Source organism: Bos grunniens, chromosome 20, assembly GCF_055505025.1.
Source record: "Bos grunniens cultivar Pamir isolate PY7600 chromosome 20, Bosgru_T2T1.0, whole genome shotgun sequence".
NCBI classification, from domain to species: Eukaryota; Metazoa; Chordata; class Mammalia; order Artiodactyla; family Bovidae; genus Bos; species Bos grunniens.
Genome location: NC_141184.1, coordinates 67195429 through 67217784, shown reverse-complemented (window position 1 = coordinate 67217784; position 22356 = coordinate 67195429). Strand labels below are relative to the sequence as shown.

Below are 22356 nucleotides of genomic sequence, written 5' to 3'. Positions count from 1 at the left end.
GTGACCAGGAGTATATGCCCACCGGTAGTCAGAGGTATGGGCTTCCCAGATGGCACTAGTGGTAAAGAATCGGCCGCCAGTGCAGGGGTCTCAAGAGATGCAGGTTCGATCCCTGGTTCAAGAAGATGCCCTGGAGTAGGAAATGGCAACTCACTGTAGTATTCTTGCCTGAAAAATTCCACAGACAGAGGAGCCTGGCGGGCTATAGTCCATGGCTGCAAAGAGTCAGACACGACCAAGTGTACACACAGACAGAGATGTGTTCCCAAACCTGTTTGTGCCAGTTGGGCTTTGTGCTGTAGTGATGTGACTTAGTTAACCAGTGAAATACAATCAAAAAATGAAAGGATCGAGGAAAACTAAGTTGAATACTTTGGAGAGATCTGGCAAAGGTGAGTTGCCACCCCCTCCTCAAAATGCCTCTGAACTCAGGGAATACCCTGGCAGTCAAGTGGTTAGGACTCCATGCTCCTACTTCAGGGGTCGTGCAACTACCCTCTCCCCCCCAGAAAAGACCCCACCAAATTCAATGTGAAGAAGATGACTGAAAAGGGTTGGGGGAGGACAGTCCTTGAGGATTCTGCATCCACATTGAAAATCTGTAAATTCGTATTCCACGGTAAAGAAAATGAAACCTGGAACCCTGGGATTGGTTTTTGTAAGGACGTAGTTTACAAAAGGAGGATAAAGGAGAAATCCAACAGAGGAAATGCAAAGCTCAGTGAAAAGCTTTGCTTAGAGTCAAAAGATGGGCCCAATGTTTTGTGTTATTTTTAGCTTTTTATTTTATATTGGGGCTTTCCTGGTGGCTCAGATGGTAAAGAATCTGCCTGCAATGCAGGAGACCTGGGTTCGATCCCTGGGTCGGGAAGATCCCCTGGAGAAGGGAATGGCAACCCACTCCAGTATTCTTGCCTGGGAAGTCCCAAGGACAAAGGAGCCTCTTGGGCTACAGTCCATGGGGTTGTGAAGAGTCGGACACGACTGAGCAACTAACACACGGCCAGTTAACAATCTTGTGACAGTTTTAGCACAGCAGAGCGACTCTGCCATATGTATACATGTATCCATTATCCCCCAAACTTCCCTCCTGTCCAGGCCTCAATGTTGAGCAGGGTTCCCTGTGCTACACAGTAATTCCTTGTTGGTTGTCCATTTTAAATATAGCAGTGTGTACATGTCATCCCAAACACCCTAACTATCCCCTGCTGCTGCCAAGTTGCTTCAGTCGTGTCCGACTCTGTGCGACCGCATAGACGGCAGCCCACCAGGCTCCCCTGTCCCTGGGATTCTCCAGGCAAGAACACTGGAGTGGGTTGCCATTTCCTTCTCCGATGCACGAAAGTGAAAAGTGAAAGGAAGTTGCTCAGTCGTGTCCGACCCTTAGTGACCCCATGGACTGCAGCCCACCAGGCTCCTCCGCCATGGGATTTTCCAGGCAAGAGGACTGGAGTGGGTCACCAGGGCCTTCTCCGAACTATCCCCTAGTAACCATAAATTCATTCTCTAAATCTGTGAGTCTGTTTCTGTTTTGTAAATAAGTTCATTTGTATCATTTCTTTTTAGATTCTGCATATAAGGGATATCATATGATATTTCTTGTTCTCTGACTTCACTCAGCATGACAGTCTGTGGTCCATCCATGGACATGTTGCTGCAAATGTCATTACTGCATTTGAGTAATATTCCATTGTATATATGTACCGCATCTTTTCCCACTCCTCTGTCAATGGACACTTAGGTTGCTACTGTGTCTTGGCTGCCGATGTGTTTTACATTGATGAAAAAAAACCTTTAAGGTAATGTGTGTGTGTGTGTGTGTGTGTGTGTGTGTGTGTGTGTGTGTTTAAGCTGCTTGGCATGCTGGATCTTAGTTCCACAACCAGGGATCAAACCCATTGCCCTCTGCAGTGGAAGCATGGAGTCTTCACCACGGGACTGCCAGGGAAGTGCCTGGTGTCGTTTTTATGATTTCTGAACCAGTTCTTTCTGTTACCTAACCAAGTGCAGACTATAGTGTATTCATGGGAGAGGACTTCTCAATCAGGGCTTATGATACAAACCCAGAGTGGGCTAGGTGATGGGTTGGGGGCTGTGCTGGTTCCGGCAGAAGTGGATTCTCCTGGGGAGGTGTTGCAGCTGCAGCAGAGGCGAAGTCGCAGACGTGCTTCAGTGAGGAGCTCAGGAGAGCTCACGTGCTGAGTGCATGCTGCTTGCCGGCGGGGTGGTGCTGGGAAGCTTGGGGAGAAGTAGGCTGAAGCCGTGGGGCTTAGAAGTGGCAGCTGTGTAGTTAGGTTCTATAGCTAAACGTCACAAGCTTGTTTTTGGTTCTTGCCCAAAACAAATGGCAGGCCACTGGCAAGCCTGATCCCTTCTTAGGAAGCTGGTCCCTTAGCCGCTCCAGCAGATAGAAGCCAATGTGAGGGGCCTGTGTGGAGAACTTTCACCCAAGACGCTCCCCTGCCCTGCCCCTCCCAGCAGTTGTCCTCCGTCAGTTTTGTGTGATGAGGTCATGCACTGTATTCCGACCAAAATGAGTAATTTTTATCTCAACTCTTATAGTAATAGCTACCAATGGTTCAGGCCTTGTCTTTCTTAATCCTCACAGCAGTCCTACAAGGTGGCAGCTGCCTCCTTTTTAAAGGACACTGAACTTAGTAACTCATCTGGGGCACACAGCTAGCACGTGGTGAAGCCGGCATTCAGACCCAGGCTCGCACGCCACCAGGGTTATGGAGGATTGTGCGGGTCTGCCTTTCTACCCATAATCCCTGTCGAAAGAGTAAACTGACTCCTCCCCCTAAAGGGGCTGGGAATTGAAAGTGGGAGGGTACTTTTGGTTTTCTATTTTCTCCCTTTTAAACAGCCTGCAAAGGAAAGCTCAATTGAACACTGGGGGACTTGATTTTTTTTTTTTTTAATAGTTTGTATTAGAGCTGAGGTTTTTTTGTTTATTTGGCAGCGGTGGATCTCAGCTGTAGCACACTAGATCTTCGATCCTTTAGGTGCATCATGCGGGATCTAGTTCTCTGATCAAAGGTGGAACCCAGGCCTCCTGCACTGGGAGCATGGAGTCTTAGCTACTGGATCACCAGGGAAATCCCGTAGGGGGATCTTCTTCAGCAAAAATTTTAAACCCTTACAACATGATTTTAATTACACAGATAATACATGCTCATAGCCCCACTGGAGGAAAAGCAGAGAAGAGCAAAAAGGGAAAAAAGTAAAATTAAAGTCACCCATTATACCTGAAACTAACACAACATTGTAAATAAACTATAACCCAATACATTTTTTAAAGATCAAGAGTGAATGAAAGTAGGATTAAAAATAAAGTCACCCATAATCCCACTCACTAATCAGGGATCATCATTTTTAATACTTTTGTGATATTCTTCCATAAACAAAATGGAATCATGCTGTTAACATTATTTTGTAGTTTGCGTTTTTCCTCATGTAATAGACACCTTCCTGTGTTAGTAACAGTAGATATTCTCATTATCTTATTGGCTGCAAGATAGCAATAATGATTAGGTATCTGATAGTGAATCATGCTCCCATCTCATTCAGAACCTGTTTTCTCACCTGTAAAAGGGACACTTTAAAGGATTGTTTACTAAATTAAATAAGGTAATGTTTATAAAGCACAATGTCTGACAGTAAATGCTCAACCTAATACAAGCTGTAATAATTCACTCATTTAAGAAATAATAGTTTCTTGGAATTTCCTGGCAGACCAGTGGTTAAGACTCCACACTTTAACTGCTGAAGGCTTGGGTTTGATCCCTTGTCAGGGAACTACAATCCCATGAGCCACATAAAGTGGCAAAAAAAAAAAAAAAAAAAGGCAAATTATTTCTACCATGTGTTAAGTGGTTACTTTGTGCCAGACATTGTGCTAAAGATTCACGGAATCCTGACACCAGACTCAGGAGGTGGGGACTGTTGTTATTCCCATTTGACAGATGAGGAAAGTGAGTGACCAAGAGGCTAAATATGTCACCCAAAGCTCCCAGGCCAGTAAGTGGTGGAGATCCAAACCCAGGCAGTCAGAATCCAGGGCTCTCACACGTCCCCACCACATTACTCTCTGCCTCGGAGGCATAAAAATGTTCCCCTGGCATTCCCTCTGAGCCAGGCACTATGCTAGATCCTAGGGCTTTATGCCAGTCTCTGTGCGCGTTTCCAAGGTAGGCATGTGGCAGGGTAGTAACCTTCTATCTATTAAATCTATTAAATCCTGTTAGAACGGCAGAACCTCTGTCTTCTGTCATTTTATCTAGTGATGTCCCTTAATTCTTTTGAGCCATAGGAGGCAGAGGCTTCCCAGGTGGCGCTACTGGCCAATGCAAGAGACATAAATGAGATGCCAGTTCGATCCCTGGGTGGGGAAGATCCCCTGGAGGAGGAAATGGCAACCCACTTCAGTATTCTTGCCTGGGAAATCCCTTGGACGGGGAAGCCTGGTGGGCTACAGTCCATGGGGTTGAAAAGAATCAGACATGACTAAAGCAGAGGGCAGAGGGTGGGAATGAAGAAATGGCTGTCCTCTCCAGTTGATGGTGACTATATCTTGATAATCTTGGGTTGTAAGGATCTACCCTCACATGGTTGCCCCTTACCAGTGAGGCCCTGCTCTCCTTGGGAGCAGGGACCAGATTTCACTCCTTCCCATATCTCTTTGCTCTAGCCCTAAACTTGTGCCACCACGTAGGTACCACATACATGGCAAATAAATTAATGAGCAAATGGATGCATGTGTGGGTAAATGAATGAATGTGATAGGGAAACAATGAATGAGCCAAGAAGGGGCCACTGAGCAAGTGAATGAATGAATGTATGAATGAACAACTTATTGGGTGCTTGGGTCTGATGAACGCTGTAAGGGCTGCTCTGAAAACTCTATGACCATCTATGTGCACTCAGTCATAATGGCATTTGCTCCCGCCTTGCCCATTGGAAGTGACTTCCTTTTTACCCCCAGCTTTATTGAGATATAATTGAACTATAACATTCTGAATTTAAGACGTACTGTGTGTTAACTTGATATACCTACATATTGCATCATGATTACCACAGCATCAGTTAACACCTCCAACACCACACATAATGGTGTGTGTGTGTGTTTGTGTGTGTGTGTGTGTCTGTCTGTCTGTCTACCTGGAGTGGAAGGAGGAGCTCTGGCACGACCAGGCAGGGTGAGGTGGGGACAAGGTGGGCAAGGGTGGGCGGGCCCAGGGTGAGTCGGGCAGGGCAATGGCTCCAAACCCGCAGGGTCGCTAGTCGGAAGAATCCCAGCTGTGCTACCAAGTTTTTAAAGACTCACAGAATTTAAAAAGGGAGAGTGAGCACAGCTTCAGTTGGCACGAGCACACTGCACGTGTTAGATCAAACACAGAAAGCTTACAGTTTGCGTCTTTGGGAGTTAATGGCCAAAGTGTGATTCTGGTGTGGCCTGCCCTTAGGGCCATTGTGGAGCAAGGCCCACAAAGAGGCCTCTGCTCTCTAGGACTAATCTCTCTGCCTGCATGCTCAGTCATATCTGACTCTTCGCGACCCCATGGACTGTAGCCCACCAGGCTCCTCTGTCCACTGGATTCTCCAGGCAAAATACTGGAATGGGTTGCCATTTCCTCCTCCAGGGGAATCTTCCTGACCCAGGGATCAAACCACATTGGCAGGCAGATTATTTTACCACTGAGCTACCTGAGAAGCCCTTAGGAATAATAAAGTGAAGTGAAGTCGCTCAGTCGTGTCTGACTCTTTGCGACCCCATGGACTGTAGCCTACCAGGCTCCCCCGTCCATGGAATTTTCCAGGCAAGAGTACTGGAGTGGGCTGCCATTAATAGCTGGTTGTAATTGAGTGCTATGTGCCAGATACTGTTCTAAACACACAAAACCGGATTAAGACACTTAGTCTTCATTAACAATTCAACGAGTCATCTACTTTAGATCACCCATTTCACAGATAACAGGCTCAGAAACATGGAGGCATCTCCCCAAGGCTCAGCAACTTGAAGAGCCACTTGAGTTCATGTGTCATTCTACAACCCCAGCTTTTCTAAAAGACTGGGGGGAAGTTTTGCAAAAGACAAATGGTTGGTTTGTAATGTCCCTCAAACATTGGTGCACCTCAAAGTCTTTGGTGCGCTTGCTCTAAATTCAGAGCCCCTGACCCCAACCTAATACTGTCTGATTTTGTAGGGCTGTAGTGGAACATGAAAATTTGCATTTGAACAGACTTCTCAGTGATTGTGAAGAAGCAAGTCAGCCAATTGCATTTAAAGCACCACGATGTATAATCACCCCGATCATTTGCCTAAACAACCTCTGAGGAGGGTAACAGGGGCAAAGAGTTTTGAGTAGGAAAGAGACTATTAATAATGTACCTTTAAAAAGAACAGGTGGCTTCCATGGTTGCTAAGACTATACAAAATCTGCCCGCAATGCGGAAGACCCAGGTTCAATCCCTGGGTCGGGAAGATCCCCTGGAGAAAGGCGTGGCAACTTATTCCTGTATTCTTGCCTAGAGAATCCCCACGGACAGAGGAGCCCGGTGAGCTACAGTCCATGGGGTCACAAAGATTAAGACACGACTGAGCGACCAACACACACATAAAGAGAACATCAACAAGGCTTTATTGCAAGCCCTACAAATCTGCCCTTTCTCCCCGGCGGCACCAAGTCACCGGGGTTCCGGGCGTGATCCCCGGAGCCGCCTAAGCCATCCAGGGTCCCTGGAAACGAGCCACTGCGATCCCACCCCAAGCCTCAGGGGGCGCTATTCAGTTTCGTTCTGAAGGGAATGGAGCATTGTTTTCTTTCTGCGCTTGCGCAGCAAGGAAGCCTCACTTCCGTCCCTACGCGCGCATCCTCTGAACTCGGCGGTCGCTCGGTAAGTGAGTGGAGCCGGTGAATTCTCCGGCCAGGAAGCCCTCCGCTCCACTGGACTCAATCCTGCCTGCCCGGGGGTCTGCCCGCCTCCCCAGAGATCTCTCTGCGTGACCCCCAACCGTGCATTCTTTTGCAGTCTGAGCGCTCGTCCCTCAGCCTCAAGGCCCCAGTGCCGCCCCCTGCCCACCCCCGTTTAGTTCAGCATGCGCCCTCCACGCTTGTCTTAACACCCAGACCCTTCATATCCTTCGTTTTCCTCCCTCAGTCTCCTTCCGAGGCCACCTCCCTAGAACCCCTGGGCGGGGATGGAGAGAAGTGTCCCGGATGGAGAGAAAGCCCTGGTACCCCACCCAGCGTCCCTTCGCTCCTTCCCTTGTCTCTATTTGCAGACGAACACGATGAAGTTCAACCCCTTCGTGACCTCGGACCGCAGCAAAAACCGCAAACGTCATTTCAATGCCCCCTCCCACGTGCGCAGGAAAATCATGTCGTCTCCACTCTCCAAGGAGCTGCGACAGAAGTACAACGTCCGCTCCATGCCCATCCGCAAGGACGACGAGGTCCAGGTAATTGTCTCCCGGGCTCTAGTTACCCACGTGCGTGGCGCTCGGGCGCTGCCTTTGCCGGAGAGTGTCGACAGTGCTTGGACGTGGAGGAGTCAAGAGACTCACACGCCCTCAGGACCGGGGCAGATGATGTGACCCTGCAGGTGACGGGAGTTGGGGCACAGAGTCACCAGAGAGCGCCTGCCAGCTTAATGTAGAGCATTCCAACTCAATTCTTTAATAATAAAAATTTAAGAAGTTTTGCTTTGCTTTGCCAGCCAAGCAAAACAATGCTTTGTTTTTTAGTCCAGAGGTTGCTAGTTCCCAGACACTGCTTGGGGGAAGTGCGTTGGATCTTTGCAGGGGAAGGTGTTGGAATAAGAGTAAGATTTTGGCATCATTGGGTTTAGTGGAAGCTGAACGTTTGATGGTGCTGGATTTGGCAGGGAGAATGGGGAAGCAAATCAGAGGCGTGAAATTTTGAGAAAGTATAAGTTGTCTGTTCTCTGACTGGAGCTTAGAATGTTTAGTAGGGAAGGGAAGTGAAGGTGAGTAAGATAGAGCAGAGCTATATTCACAACTTGAAGGAATATATATTGAGCATTTACCAGACCAGGCACCGTTCCCTAGAACTCTAGTGGTGAACATCATCCACAGGGTCCCTGTTGCAGTAGGGCTCGCATTTGAGAGCGGATTTCCGGCCTCCGCACTGGTGACTTCTTGGGCTGGGTAATGCTTTGTTGTGGTGAGCTCTCCTGTGCACTGTGGGGTGTTTAGCAGCATCCCTGGCTTCTCCCCACTAGATGCCAGTAGCGCCTTCTCACAGTTAGGATAAGCAGAGCTATCAGTATTTCCAGGTATTGTCCCTGGGGAGCAAAATTCACCCCTGACAACCTCCCCCAATTGAGAACCATTATTTTAGAGAATGAAGTAAGGAATTTGGTGTATCTGTAAGGGACGGGGACTTGGAAGGTTTGAGGAGGAAAAGGTTGGAAGCAGGAGAGAAGTTAGGTTGAGAATGTGACAGGAATAGAGTGGAAAAAATAATTTGGAAGTATGGTCCAGCCTCTTCTCTTCTGGACCCTTCCCATCAGACATGCTCTGGAACCAGGGATTGCAAGTGCCTGTAGGTGCCAGTCAGGGACGCGCAGGAACACCTGTAGGTGCCAGTCAGGGATGCGCAGGAACGCCTGTAGGTGCCAGTCAGGGACGCGCAGGAACGCCTGTAGGTGCCAGTCAGGGACGTGCAGAAACGCCTGTAGGTACCATTTAGGGGTATGCAGGCTCTTCAGTTGTCAGATTCTCCAGTTTTGTGAGACCTGGAAAACCTGGATTCTTTGTTTTATAGAAACTGCTTTTGGCTGAGACCACCAAAAACCTCTTTATGACTAAATTCAACGGTCCCTCTTAGTCTGACTGTCCTTGACTTTTTCAGCAGCATTTGGCATGGGTGGCATCACCTTACTCTTGAAATTGTCTCCCTTTTGGCTTCTGTGACACTTCAAGCTCACAGTTTACTTCCGGCTTCTCAGCCCTATTGCTGGCTAGTTCTCCTCTGTGTGACCCCTGAATACTAGAGTTCTCAGGGCCTGCACCTGCTCTTCCATTGGCTGGCCTCCACTGTCTACCTAGGTGGTAATCCTTACACCTAGAATTTGAAATATCTGCTCTAGGCTAACACCTTCCTACTTTATATCCTGGTTCAAACCACTTTTCTGACCACGGACCTAAGATCTAACTGCCTGCTGAACGTCTTTATTTGGATATCTCACAGACATCTCAAGCTTCTTATGCATGAGATCCTGACATTCCCACTGCCTCTAAAATCTGATTCTCCTCCCATCTTTCACACCTCAATAAGTGATGCTTCTATCTCCCCACCTGTATATACCATAAACCTTTAAGTTATTCTTAACTTTCCCTAACCCCTCTCTTCTGTCACTATGTCCTGTTGATTTTACGTTCAAAGCAAGTCTTAAATCTGACACTTCTTTATGTATTTCCATTTTAGTTCAAAGCATCTTCAGCTTCCACTGTTACCCTAGTCCATTCTCTACAGACAAATTCTTTGCAAATCAGAGCCTACTTAAAACCTATCAATGGTGCTTGATGTGCTAACTGTAACATCTAAATCATTGATAAGGCTCCAGTGATCCAGTCCAGGCCTAATTCTCCAACCTCATCTCATTTTACAAGCCCCCCACTTGCACTGTACATCAAACACATCTTTTCAGGTCCTTAGAATGCTCAGAGTCTTTGTCCAGAATGCTCCCTCTGCCTGGAGTGTTCTTCTCCCCTTTACCTAACTCCTCATTTTGCAGGTCTTACCATCTCAGTATCTTCCCATGTGCCCTGTTCATGGATCATATATCTGTATGTTTACCTGTTAGCTGCTTTACTACTCATCAGACCAAGCTCCCTGAGGCCAGAGAACTTCTCTGACCTCAGTGCAAAGCCTGGCACACAGCAGGGGCACAATCTGGATGGAATTGGAACGTGAGATAAAGAAAAGGGGGCATGAACTGTTTCCTTTTTAGATATGAAGACAGTGAAACTCAGGTAAAATAATAAAGAGTAATATAGAAAATGAGTGTCCAGGCCAGGAATACAGGTCTCTTAACTCCAGAGGTCATTTGGGGTAAGCACGTCTCCAGCCAGGAAAGTAAAATAGTCCAATTAGGTTTGTTAAAACTGCCTTTTCTCTCTTGGTATCTTCTAAGTCTCACCTGCCTCTTTCTCTGAGTAGTTGGGTCTTCCTCCTACTTTACAGAGGGATTTAAAACTGTTATCCAGGAACTTCAGACCTCCTGGCTCCACACCCTCTGGCTTAATACCTGCATTTCCACCCCTCCTGTCTTCCTTCTCTCCTGTTATAAATCCTGTTTCTATCTGAAGCGTTCCCTCTGCCACTGAATGTGACACCCACCACTCTCTTCTCCCCTCTCCCCTCTTCAGATCCTTCTATCCATTATCTCCTTTCTCTACAGCTTCCTGTACCTTTTCCTCCATACTTGTTCATTTAAACACATTAATGTTTCCCCTTCTTAAATAATAAAAAATTATCCCTTAACTTCACATCCCCATAGAGCACATGTCCTCTTTCCAATCCTCTTCAGATCCAGGCTTCTTGGGCCAGGCTTTTTTCATCTTCGTCTTTCTACCTCTGGTGAATTCACAGCCTTACCATAAACGACTTTCGTCCCTCTGCTCCACCAAAAGCACTGTAGCCACGACCACCAGTGACCAGCTTGTTGTCATCTGTTACTTAATCCTTTCTCTTCTTGACCATTCCACAGCATCTGACCTTCTTCTCGTCGCTCCTGTAACACAATACTCCCTGGTTTCCCTTTTATTTATTTATTTATGGTTGTGCTGGGTCTTCATTGCTATGTGGGCTTTTCTCTAGCTGTGGCAAGTGGGAACTGCTCTCTGGTTTCATAGGTGGGCCTCACTGTGGTGACTTCTCTTGTTGCAGAGTGCAGACTCCAGGAGCTCGGGCTTCAGTGGTGGTGGCCTACAGGCGCAGTAGTCGCTGCAGACAGGCTTAATGGCTCCGTGGCATGTGGGATCTTCCCACATCAGGGGTTGAACCTGTGTCTCTCGCGTTGCCAGGCGGATTCTTCACCCCTGAGCCACCAGGGAAACTGCCTGGTTTCCCATTCTTTCAGGCCACTTCAGTCTCTTGTAAACCCTTCCAAAATGTTGGTTTTTCTTAGATTTCTACATTCTGCCCTTGTGTCATACCAGCAGTTCCCTGAGTAAACTCAGGCTTTGAGTTGCCATGTCTGGATGACTCTCACGTCTTTGTCGCCGGCCCAGTTGGCCTTCCCCGTGTATGGAATCACCCCGTTGCATGCCTCTGGGAAAGGCAGGCCCGTACATCCAGGTGCCCAGCTGGACTCTGGATGTCCTCCTCGCCACGTCCCTCACCTCTCAGTCCATTGACCTAGTCTTTTCCCGTCTGCCTCCTCACTGGGTGTCGTGTTTAATCTACTTGTTATCACAGGTGTGTTGACTCCTTTTTAACATCTGTCTGTAGTCTTGATGAGAGTATTGAGATTCCGTTTCTTTACATGTGGCATTTTCTCTGCTCATGTGGCTGCTGTGTAATAGGCTCGTGCCTTTAGGAAAACCATAATCTAGTTGATTTTTAGAGTAGAATTACAGTATGAACAGATGTTTAATGTGTGAAAATAGCCCACAGTGTTTTAATTTGACATTTTAATTTTTTTCTGATGATAAAATGTTTGTATTAACTGTAGAAATCTTGAAATGTGGACTAATATAAATTAAGAATTCTACTTCCTGTCTAATGGCAACCATTAGATATATAACATTAGATAACATTGGATAGATAACATTAGATAACATTGGGATATATTTTCATCTTGTGTATCCCATATGTATGAAGCATATACACACAAGATTCAGACTGTACTGTTTTTAGCTTTGTATTCTTTTTTCTTTAAAGGTCATATCTTGAAAATTTCCCTAGGTCATAAATTGTTTTTTGAAAACATGGGCTTTAGATGGTTACGTGAGAATGTCAATATAATTTCTTTCTTTCTTTTTAAATTGAAGTGTAGTTGATTTACAGTGTTGCGTTAGTTTTATTCTCAGGACTAGTTGTGTGATGACCGACCTACTTCAAGGAATGTTTTGTTCAGGTAAGAGAAGGAAAAAATCCAGGTGAAGAACCTCCACCTGACTTAGAATAACACAGAGCAGATTTATACCAGGGAGGGGGGAAAAAAGGCTGAATTTGACTGCCAAGATTAATCTGTTTTTTGTGCAGAAAGTTTCATTGTTAGCCATTATGTTGCTGATCATTAGTTTCCTTATTGTGATATTCAGGCATTAGCAATGGGGAGAATTCAGTTTTGTATTTTCTCTTAGGTGGTTCGAGGACACTACAAAGGTCAGCAAATTGGCAAGGTAGTCCAGGTGTATAGGAAGAAGTACGTCATCTACATTGAACGGGTGCAGCGTGAGAAGGCTAACGGCACGACTGTCCACGTGGGCATTCACCCCAGCAAGGTATGGCCCGGGGCCACACAGTGGCAGCGGCTGCGTGTCCCAGCATTCCTGCTGAAGTTGTTGGGCATCAGTATTGCCCACACAGGCAGATGTGATAAGGACTTCAGAGGGAGGTCAGGCAGGCTTGGTTGGTTCACTGGCTAGTGGCAGCATCAAGGATCCAGATTCTTCTCTTGTGTGCTCTGTCATCCTTGGTGACAGCCCGTCTGCAAGCTGGTAGCAAGAGTGTTGCAGGCATGACTTCCCCACGAGGGAGTGTGCAGAGGGACTAGAGAGAACACCTCTTCCTTCAGCCCTCACTCCCAGCTAGTGAAATTGACTGTTCCTCTCTTAAACTCCCAGCTTATACGCTGTAGAGTCTCTCCTCCAGAGTTTCAGATCCTTTAAGGGCAGAATGGTTGTGTCTCACTCATCTGTGTGATCTCTATATCGCCCAGTAGCTGGTGGGAATGCAGTATTTTTAAAAACAATGTATTTTGCCAGCCAGGGGATGACAGACAAACCATCCATGTTGGTAGTATAATCTTCAATCTTTGTATCACTAAACTACATAAATGGTCCCTAGACCCACAGGAGTTAGGGATTGGAGATTGGGTAGCAGAAGAAGGAACCCAAGCTGCTATCATTGAGGGACAATCTGCTGTATGAGATAATTATGCTTTTAAGTCCTTTCCCCTTAAAAAAGAAATCAAGATCTATTTGTTTTCTCATCCTAACAGGTGGTCATCACCAGGCTAAAACTGGACAAAGATCGGAAAAAAATTCTTGAACGCAAAGCCAAATCTCGACAGGTTGGGAAAGAGAAAGGAAAATATAAGGAGGAACTTATTGAGAAAATGCAGGAATGAATATACCCTGTTGCACAACCATGGTTTATCTGTAGGTTTTTTACCTGGCATGTAGGCCTTTGAAACTTTTCAAGATGTCTCTCTCTCGAGTATTTTATTTCCTTCCTGTTTTGTTATTATTGTTTATGTGGTTCTATAAATCCACTTTGTTTTGATTAATAATTTTATGAATAAAAGTTGGAAATGTTTTCTTGTTCCGAATGGTATTTATTGCTTTATAGGTAAAATCCATCTTAATTCTCAGTTCCCCATTGGGAGTCTTTCATAATCTACAGAGAGCAGCACAGTAGTAGCTGTGAGATTAAGACAGCCCTGCTGCTGCTTAGACCCTCATGCTGACAGGGTGGACAGGACAGTGCTCTGGTTCCTGATGCAGAGGTCTGCCCTGCTCAACGGAAGTCATCCTGTGCCTGGCAGGCACAAGGCCCCACCGAGAGCAGTGCCGCTCAGCACTCCCTCTCTGGCCTGCCGCACTGCCCTCTGGCCAGCTTCCTCTCCTCCACACCCTAACCGACCCAGGGACGTGGAGCTCCCTGACCTGGCTGCCCGGCCCAAGTCTTGACATTGCTAGTGCTATCTGGTGTGACTGAAACGCCCTCTCCTAAAGATGGTTCAGGAAACTGATGCCCTACAGGCAAGACTTGACTTGGTTCACAGGTTTTTGTGTTTTTTTTGGTCCTATTGTTTTCATAACTTTAAAAATTAATTTCCAACATATGAAATGTAACGAGAGCACAGAGAAATCCAGACCTTTTGCTTCATCTGGCTGCGTGAGGCCCTCAGCTGCGCAGCATCAGTGTGTGGAGACAGGGGACTCTTCCTGTCCTCAGTGGACTCCAATCTAACTTCTAATCATACCTTAAGATTAGCTTCAGAGCCACATCTAAAATCCTCCCTTGCCCCTGTGGTAAACAATCTATTGATTAATACATCAAACTGAGCCTTTTATGGCTCTCAGAGGAACTCAAAAGCCTCTTGATGAAAGTGAAAGTGGAGAGTGAAAAAGTTGGCTTAAAGCTCAACATTCAGAAGATGAAGATCATGGCATCCGGTCCCACCACTTCATGGGAAATAGATGGGGAAACAGTGGAAACAGTGTCAGACTTTATTTTTTTGGGCTCCAAAATCACTGCAGATGGTGACTGCAGCCATGAAATTAAAAGATGCTTACTCCTTGGAAGGAAAGTTATGACCAACCTAGATAGCATATTCAAAAGCAGAGACATTACTTTAACAACAAAGGTTCGTCTAGTCAAGGCTATGGTTTTTCCTGTGGTCATGTATGGATGTGAGAGTTGGACTGTGAAGAAGGCTGAGCGCTGAAGAATTGATGCTTTTGAACTGTGGTGTTGGAGAAGACTCTTGAGAGTCCCTTGGACTGCAAGGAGATCCAATCAGTCCATTCTGAAGGAGATCAGCCCTGGGATTTCTTTGGAAGGAATGATGCTAAAGCTGAAACTCCAGTACTTCGGCCACCTCATGCGAAGAGTTGACTCATTGGAAAAGACTCTGATACTGGGAGGGATTGGGGGCAGGAGGAGAAGGGGACGACAGAGGCTGAGATGGCTGGATGGCATCACTGACTCGATGGACGTGAGTCTGAGTGAACTCTGGGAGCTGGTGATGGACAGGGAGGCCTGGCGTGCTGCGATTCATGGGGTCGCAGAGTCAGACACGACTGAGCGACTGATCTGATCTGATCTGAGTAACAGGGTTTATCTGACACTGATGTTTCTTAATACATGTTGACTGATTCCATTATTTTCCATTTTGACTGCTGAAGAAAATGAGTTTAGTTTAACTGCCCAAATCCCAGAGAGCATAAGAGAGCTAGGATTTGAACCCAGACCTCGGTGCATCAAAGGACATTCAGCTCCCGCATCAGCCCCCTCTGGTATTCCTCCCTCTACTCTTAGCAACCCTTTATTAGAGTCTGATAAGAGCCTAGACGTCTGGAACAGAAGAACTTACGTTTGCAGCAATAGTGCTGTAGTGGGGAGAGCGCTGTCACCAGCCATCAAGTGCCAGTCGCGGCTCTGCCACTGGGTGGTCAGAGGCCTTCAAGCAAGCTGCTCATCTCAGCTTCCATTTTCTCGGTAGAAGACGTCAGTCGCTCAGTTGTGTCCAACTCTGTGACCCCATGGACTGTCGCCTGCCAGGTTCCTCTGTCCGTGGGATTCTCCAGGCAAGAATACAGTGGGTAGCCATTCCCTTCTCCAGGGGATCCTCCCCACCCAGGGGTCAAATCCAGGTCTCCTGCACTGCAGGCAGATTCTTTACTGTCAGAGCCAAAAGAAAATAATACTTGCACTGCCTTCCTGTCTCACGGAAAATGCAGAAATAAAATGCCAGGATCAAATGGGCTATTACTGAGCACACTTCGAAAGTATGTGTATAAATTCTAATATTGCTATTATTATTCAGTATTTCCAGTTCTAACATTCACCTTGCACTCAAGTAATGATTTTTCACAGAAGATGGATAAGATTACAAACCACAGAACTCAATATGCATGTTCTGACTGCAGCGTTGATTTAACAGTGAGCAGAATGGTACCAGCTCTGGAGTCAGATGAATCTTGAATCAAGTCCTGTTCTGGTCGTTGGTCAGCCCTTTTTATGAGCCTCTGTTTCCCTATTTTATGTAAGAAGCTAGAAACACTGATCTTCAAGACTGAAAATTAAAGTAGCAGTCCACCAGACCCTCCTGATTTTAGGAGTCAATGTGGGTGCTTGCTAACAGTCTCTACCTCCTTGCCTGGAGATTCTGTGATGCAGTAGGTCTGAAGAGAGAGGTCTATTCAGACCTCTTCACATGGCCCTTGTATGATACTTATGACTAGGTAAATTTGGGAAATTGTGGATCAGGATGTCTACAAATCACAGCACATAAAGTATAGTAGGTGCCCAAAACATGGCAACTGTATCAGCGCACTGAGCTGTGTGTCTAGCAGGTGTAATGAACAGGTCAACCAGTGAGGGCTGGAGTTTGTTTCTTTTTGTCTTCACTCTTGATAACACATGTTTTAGGCCCCCAAATCTGAATAAAAGATTTCAAACTAGGTTAAATTTATAGTAAGATAGTATCTTCTGATTCCTGGTCTCGGCCCTAGGCTCCAACCGTTACTCTCACCATTACACTTAAATGATGATTATTTCCTAGGAATCAGATCTGGTTTCTTTTCAGCAACATGATCAAGTGATAGGTAAGTTTTGAGAACTGTCATCTCCCCCAAATCACACCAGACTTCTTATCATCAGTCACGTGAATAATAGTGCATGATCAAGAGCAGAAATTTGGCATCAACTGAGAGCTAACCCCAGCTCTGTCATCTTCTAGCTGTGTGACCCTGGGCAAATGGCCTAACCTCTCTGGGCCTGTATGGTTATAAAATGGAGATGAAATGAGTACCTACCAAATAGAGTTGTCAAGACTTACTACTTGAGATACCGTGTGTAGAGCATAGAGAACTCAGCAAGTGATAGCTACTGTCTTTCTGAGGAGATTGCAGTGGCTTTGTCTGCAGGAATACAGGGAAAAGTTTTTCTCCAGGGAGTTTGGATAAATGCTGGTTCTTGACCAAAGCGGGAGGGTTTAAAGGCAGCAGTATTGTGCTTGGGCTGCTGCAGGAAATTGGGGCTGTAGAATGCCAGCTGGATGGGCCTGCTTATCAAGGTTCAGGCTGGGGAGGGAGGTTTAGCATGTTTCCTGGAATGAGTTTGAATTAAGTAGTTTCCTACTGACCTTTTCATCAAATTTGTAGATGTCCACTTACGTGAGTGAGTCCCCCTGTGTTATTTTGGAAAGACTCCAAACTTTCACACTTCAGATAACTCCTTCTGAGTGTCTGCTTTCACAGTGCACTGGGGTTTGAGATGTTCAGCTACAGGGCTTTCCACGTGAGCTGGGTAAGCAAGGAAGTAATCAGATCTGGGAACCAGGCAGGACTTTAGTCCTCTGTACTCTGCTGATGCTATAGACTACAGAGTTGAGCAGTTCCAATCTGGTAATGGCTTGGGTCTTTGTTCATTGTTCTTTTTAATTAGTTTTTTTCTTTTAAAGAAAAAAACTGAACAGAGCAGAGTGGCAGGCTACAGTCCATAGGGTTGCAAAGAGTTGGACACAACTGAAGCGATTAGTATGCACACATGCATATATAGTACAACATAAAAAAGTACAAAAGGTATACAGTGAAAAGTAGGTTTCCTTGTCATATTGACTCTTAAGTCACTCAGTTCTCCCCAGAAGCAGTCACTGTTTCCAGTCTTTGGTATCCTTCTAGAAATATTCTATACATACATGATTGGGTTTTTACTAAAGTCCGGTCCATGAATAAGTCTTCATGAGAATGGCAGGTCATCCAAATGTAAATAGCTATATGAGGTTGATTTATTTCCTGAACACCATAATTACAATACAAATACACATCAATATAAGTAAAATATTATTTGTCCATCAGAAATAACTAAATCAACCACATCCTAGCCTATCCCTAATATGAGGGCAGCTAATTCTGCAACAGGTTTTCAAAGGTCTCATCTTATGTGTTAGATGTCTCTATCTTTTAAAGTAGTATATAATTTAAGGGGTTTTTTCTTTTGATGATTTACTATTTGAGATAGAAGAGGGAGCATGGTTTACTAGGAAGAATACGAGCTACAAAGACTTACATACTGATTCCAGTTTTATCTCTTAAAACAGCTAGTCTTTGAGCAAGTTACAAATCTGAGCCTCTCTTTTTTAATATGTAGAATGAATTTAATAACACCTACTTAGGTGTTGTGAGCACTGAGACAGGTAATTCAGAGCACCTTGTTTAATGACTGATGAGTGGCCATCAAAAAATGGTAGCTGCCATAATCGGTGGCGTCAGCCCACAGTACACTTTCCCTATATATGAGCAGAGCAAACAGCAGTGAATTATGCTGGAGTTTCCGCTTCTCCACTAACTTCTAACCTTCTCAATCAACTTGGAAAGGAGCTTTCCGACTGTGGCTTTGTAACCCCGTGTTCCTGTTTAGGAGCTCCTTGGGGTTTGCACTGTAATGTTTCAGTCCACTCCTGTTTACTCTATCCTACTGAAGTTGCCTCTGAGACTTTTCCTCTAATTTAAAAATTACTGAGCAACTTCCCTGTGGTCCAGTGGTGGAGAATCCCTGCCAATGCAGAGGACACGGGTTCAATTCGTGGTCCAGGAAGATTCCACAAGCTGTAGAGCAACTAAGCCCAAGCACCAGAGCTACTGAATGAAGCCCATGCGCCTTAAAGCCCATGCTCCGTGTAAGAGAAGCCACTGCTATGAGAAGCCTGCACACCGCTACTGGAAAGCAGCTCCCACTTACTTCAACTAGAGAAAGCCCACTCGCAACAACAAAGACCCAGATCAGTCAAAAATAAAATAAATGAAAGTTACTGAGGACCCAAAGACCTTTATTATGTGGATTACATCTATCAAAATAACTCACCATGTTAGACATTAACATTGTAAGATTTTAATTCATTAAAAAAATAAACCCAAAACATGTTAATGTTTTTATAGAAAATAACTCCCTTTTCCAAAACAAAACCAAAAAATGTAGCCAAAAGAGTGACATTGTGCACAGTTCCTTTATGTCTGGCTTCAGTTCAGTCGCTCAGTTGTGTCCGACACTGCGACCCCATGAATCACATCACGCCAGGCCTCCCTGTCCATCACCAACTCCCGGAGTTCACTCAGACTCACGTCCATCGAGTTGGTGATGCCATCCAGCCATCTCATCCTCTGTCGTCCCCTTCTCCTCCTGCCCCCAATCCCTCCCAGCATCAGAGTCTTTTCCAATGAGTCAACTCTTTGCATGAGGTGCCAAAGTACTGGAGTTTCAGCTTTAGCATCATTCCTTCCAAAGAAATCCCAGGGCTGATCTCCTTTAGGATGGACTGGTTGGATCTCCTTGCAGTCCAAGGGACTCTCAAGAGTCTTCTCCAACACCACACTTCAAAAGCATCAATTCTTCAGCGCTCAGCCTTCTTCACAGTCCAACTCTCACATCCATACATGACCAGAGGAAAAACCATAGCCTTGACTAGACGGACCTTTGTTGGCAAAGTAATGTCTCTGCTTTTGAATATGCTATCTAGGTTGGTCATAACTTTCCTTCCAAGGAGTAAGCATCTTTTAATTTCATGGCTGCAGTCACCATCTGCAGTGATTTTGGAGCCCAAAAAAATAAAGTCTGACACTGTTTCCACTGTTTCCCCATCTATTTCCCATGAAGTGATGGGACCGGATGCCATGATCTTCGTTTTCTGAATATTGAGCTTTAAGCCAACTTTTTTACTCTCCACTTTCGCTTTCATCAAGAGGCTTTTTAGTTCCTCTTCACTTTGTGCCATAAGGGTGGTGTCATCTGCATATCTGAGGTTATTGATATTTCTCCTGGCAATCTTGATTCCAGCTTGCGCTTCTTCCAGTCCAGCGTTTCTCATGATATACTCTGCATAGAAGTTAAATAAGCAGGGTGACAATATACAGCCTTGATGTACTCCTTTTCCTATTTGGAGCCAGTCTGTTGTTCCATGTCCAATTCTAACTGTTGCTTCCTGACCTGCATACAGATTTTCATGTCTGGCTTAGTAGAAAACAAATGGATTCATATAATGCTTCTGCAATCAACCTGTTGCAATGATGTTCTTGGTGAAGCGAAGGAAGAAAATTCAGTGTCAAATTCAGCGTCACATCGATTGGTGGTTAGAAAAGAGAGGACCTGGCCGACCCACTGGGAGAGTCTCTAGGACTCTCCAGCAGTCCTGGGACCATGCTGCCCAAAGTCTCATTTTTTTCTTACAGGAGACCTGAAACCAGAGAATATTTCTTCATCACACAATCCTAGCTCTTGGCCTTCTCCACAGCTTTCACTTGGAATGTGTGATAAAATGTTTTTGACAGACTGACTGATAGAGGGTGCTATTGGCCAATACTAGCCCACATATTTAATACCCAGATTAAAGTGTTTTCTCTTTCACAACGGCTGAAACAGATTTCAGCCCAGTGTCTGAACAGAACCAGTGTCTGAACAGCTACATGCCTGTGCTCCTGACATCTGCTTCTCAGAGAGGCTGCCAGGAAGGCAAGGCAAAAGGTAGACTTACCAAGATCAACTTAAAACACCTGCATTAATTTAAGAAAGGGGGAAATTTTTTACAATAGCCAAAAAAGTGGAAGGAACTCAACTATCCGATCATGGATGAATGGAAAAACAAAATGTGGTGTGTACATACAGTGGAATATTATTCAGCCTTAAGAAGGATGGAAATTCTGATATGTGCTACCACACGGATGAATCTCAAGGACATTATGCTCAGTGACACATAAGCCAGTCACAAAAAGACGAATGTTCTATGATTTTACTTACATCAGGTATCTTGAGTAGTCAAGCTTATAGAAACAATTAAGTAGAATGATGGTTGCCAGGAACTAGGGGAGGGAAGAATGGGGACTTGTTTAGTGGTTATAAAATAGTTCTGGAGATCTGGTGCACAACTGTGTTTTAAGATACTTAACACTACCGGACCGTACACTTAACAGTGGTTAAGAAGGTATGTTTCATGTTATGTATATTTGTATGCCACAATTAGAAATAAGCTTTTAAAAAAAGAAATGGAAAGAAAGACCAAGCTTTTTTCTCTAATTTAGATCTGGCTGATGTCACCCTTTCTTAACTATTCATTGCAGCTGTACAAACGTTTATTGAGCACATTCTAGGCATAAAATGCTTCTAAGGAAGACAGATCAGGTAAACAGCACCCATTCTCAAGGAGTTTGCCTTCTACTAAAGGGTTGGTTGATTTATACACACAAACAAGTACAAGGCCACAAGACATGTATTAACAGAATGAAACAGGTCTTTTGAAGGTGGTGCCGGGAATGGAACTTAAGAACAACAGAATTTCTGCTGCGACTGAGTTGTTGGGAAGGGGCAGGATGAGCACACAAGAGACCAACTGGTTTCCTACCTTGTCCTTCAGGTAAAGGTTTGAAATCATGTTTGAAGAGATGTCAAAGATCTTTGGTCCAACTTCCCATTTAATCCAAAAATTCATTCTAGTTGAATGAGGAAAGAAATCAGGAGGTAATTCAAGGGAGGGAAATGTGACTGTCACAGCGAAATCATGGTCCAGGGTAAAGCACACTGGGTTGGTTTATAGATTCGCTTTCCATCTTGCTTTTGCCTGAAAGCTCTATCAACTTCTCTGAGAATTACGTTCTTCCTTTGTTACAAGGCTGTCACATACACTGAACATGTGTGCAAATCCTTGGCAAGCATCAGAAATTCCTTGTTAACTTCTTCTTACTACCCTAGCTAATCCCTACCCCTCTTTCAAGGCTCAGCTCAAGACTGGCTTGGGGTGGAAAAGTCATGCATTGTGGTCCAACCTACCTTCACACTGCATTCAGTGGCCTGCTCAATGTCCATCTTTTCACCAGCCTGTGAACTCCCTGTGGGTAGGTGTGTCTGTTTCCTGTAACCCTCCGAACCTGGCACAGTCCACGTCATTCAGTAGGGCAGTAGTTAAGAGCACTGGCCTTGAAAATCACACCAACAAAGGTTGAATCTTGGTTTTGCTACTTAGTAGCTATGTGACCCTGAGCAAGATCCTTAACCTCCTTTCTGGGCCTCAGTTTCTTCACCTGCAAAGTGGGGATAATAATTAAACGGCGTCATAGGCTGTCGTGAGGTGTTCAAAACGAAACTCAAGCACTTAAAGCTCATGACCCAGTGGCTACCACACAGAATTCTGAACAGAAACTTACGATGAAGTTCTCTAAATATGCTTCTTGCATAAGAAGATAAGGCTGTAAATAACTACATTTTTCTTATAAGGGCCACCTTCTTATCTGAAAACTTTGCTGAGCCCCTGATGACACACTTCTCTAGCTCTGGGGCTCTACAGTGTCTTACACAGCAGGAGCCCGGCGGGTTCCCAGCGGAGGGCGGGGCGGAGTCCCGCGCGCGGTCACGTGGAGACGCAGGGGGCGGGCCTTTGCGCGCG

At 45.3% G+C, this 22356-nt stretch overlaps 1 protein-coding gene and 1 long non-coding RNA gene across 5 annotated transcripts; one reads left to right on the top strand and one right to left on the bottom strand.

The window, feature by feature from the left end:
• Nucleotides 1–6852: 6852 nt before the first annotated feature.
• On the top strand, nucleotides 6853–13514 carry RPL26L1 (ribosomal protein L26 like 1). 3 transcript variants are annotated; one of them, XM_086362196.1, is made up of 4 exons: nucleotides 6853–6897; nucleotides 7286–7462; nucleotides 12338–12478; nucleotides 13198–13514. In XM_086362196.1, the coding sequence occupies exons 2-4, from the start codon at nucleotides 7295–7297 to the stop codon at nucleotides 13324–13326; spliced, it is 438 nt and encodes a 145-aa protein (XP_086218322.1). In that variant the 5' UTR covers nucleotides 6853–6897; nucleotides 7286–7294; the 3' UTR covers nucleotides 13327–13514. The 3 variants fall into 3 exon arrangements, with proteins under 3 accessions (XP_086218322.1, XP_086218323.1, XP_086218321.1); XM_086362197.1 differs by having other exon boundaries at nucleotides 6853–6973; XM_086362195.1 differs by lacking the exon at nucleotides 13198–13514 and having other exon boundaries at nucleotides 12338–12637.
• A 5221-nt stretch (nucleotides 13515–18735) lies between these two features.
• On the bottom strand, nucleotides 18736–22322 carry LOC147350580 (uncharacterized). Of its 2 annotated transcripts, none has more exons than XR_015148988.1 (4): nucleotides 22118–22322; nucleotides 21744–21994; nucleotides 21319–21406; nucleotides 18736–20157 (listed from the first exon to the last, which is right to left on the bottom strand). It is a non-coding gene; the product is annotated as an uncharacterized LOC147350580 (long non-coding RNA). The 2 variants fall into 2 exon arrangements; XR_015148987.1 differs by lacking the exon at nucleotides 18736–20157 and adding an exon at nucleotides 20696–20779 and having other exon boundaries at nucleotides 22118–22312.
• Nucleotides 22323–22356: the final 34 nt, after the last annotated feature.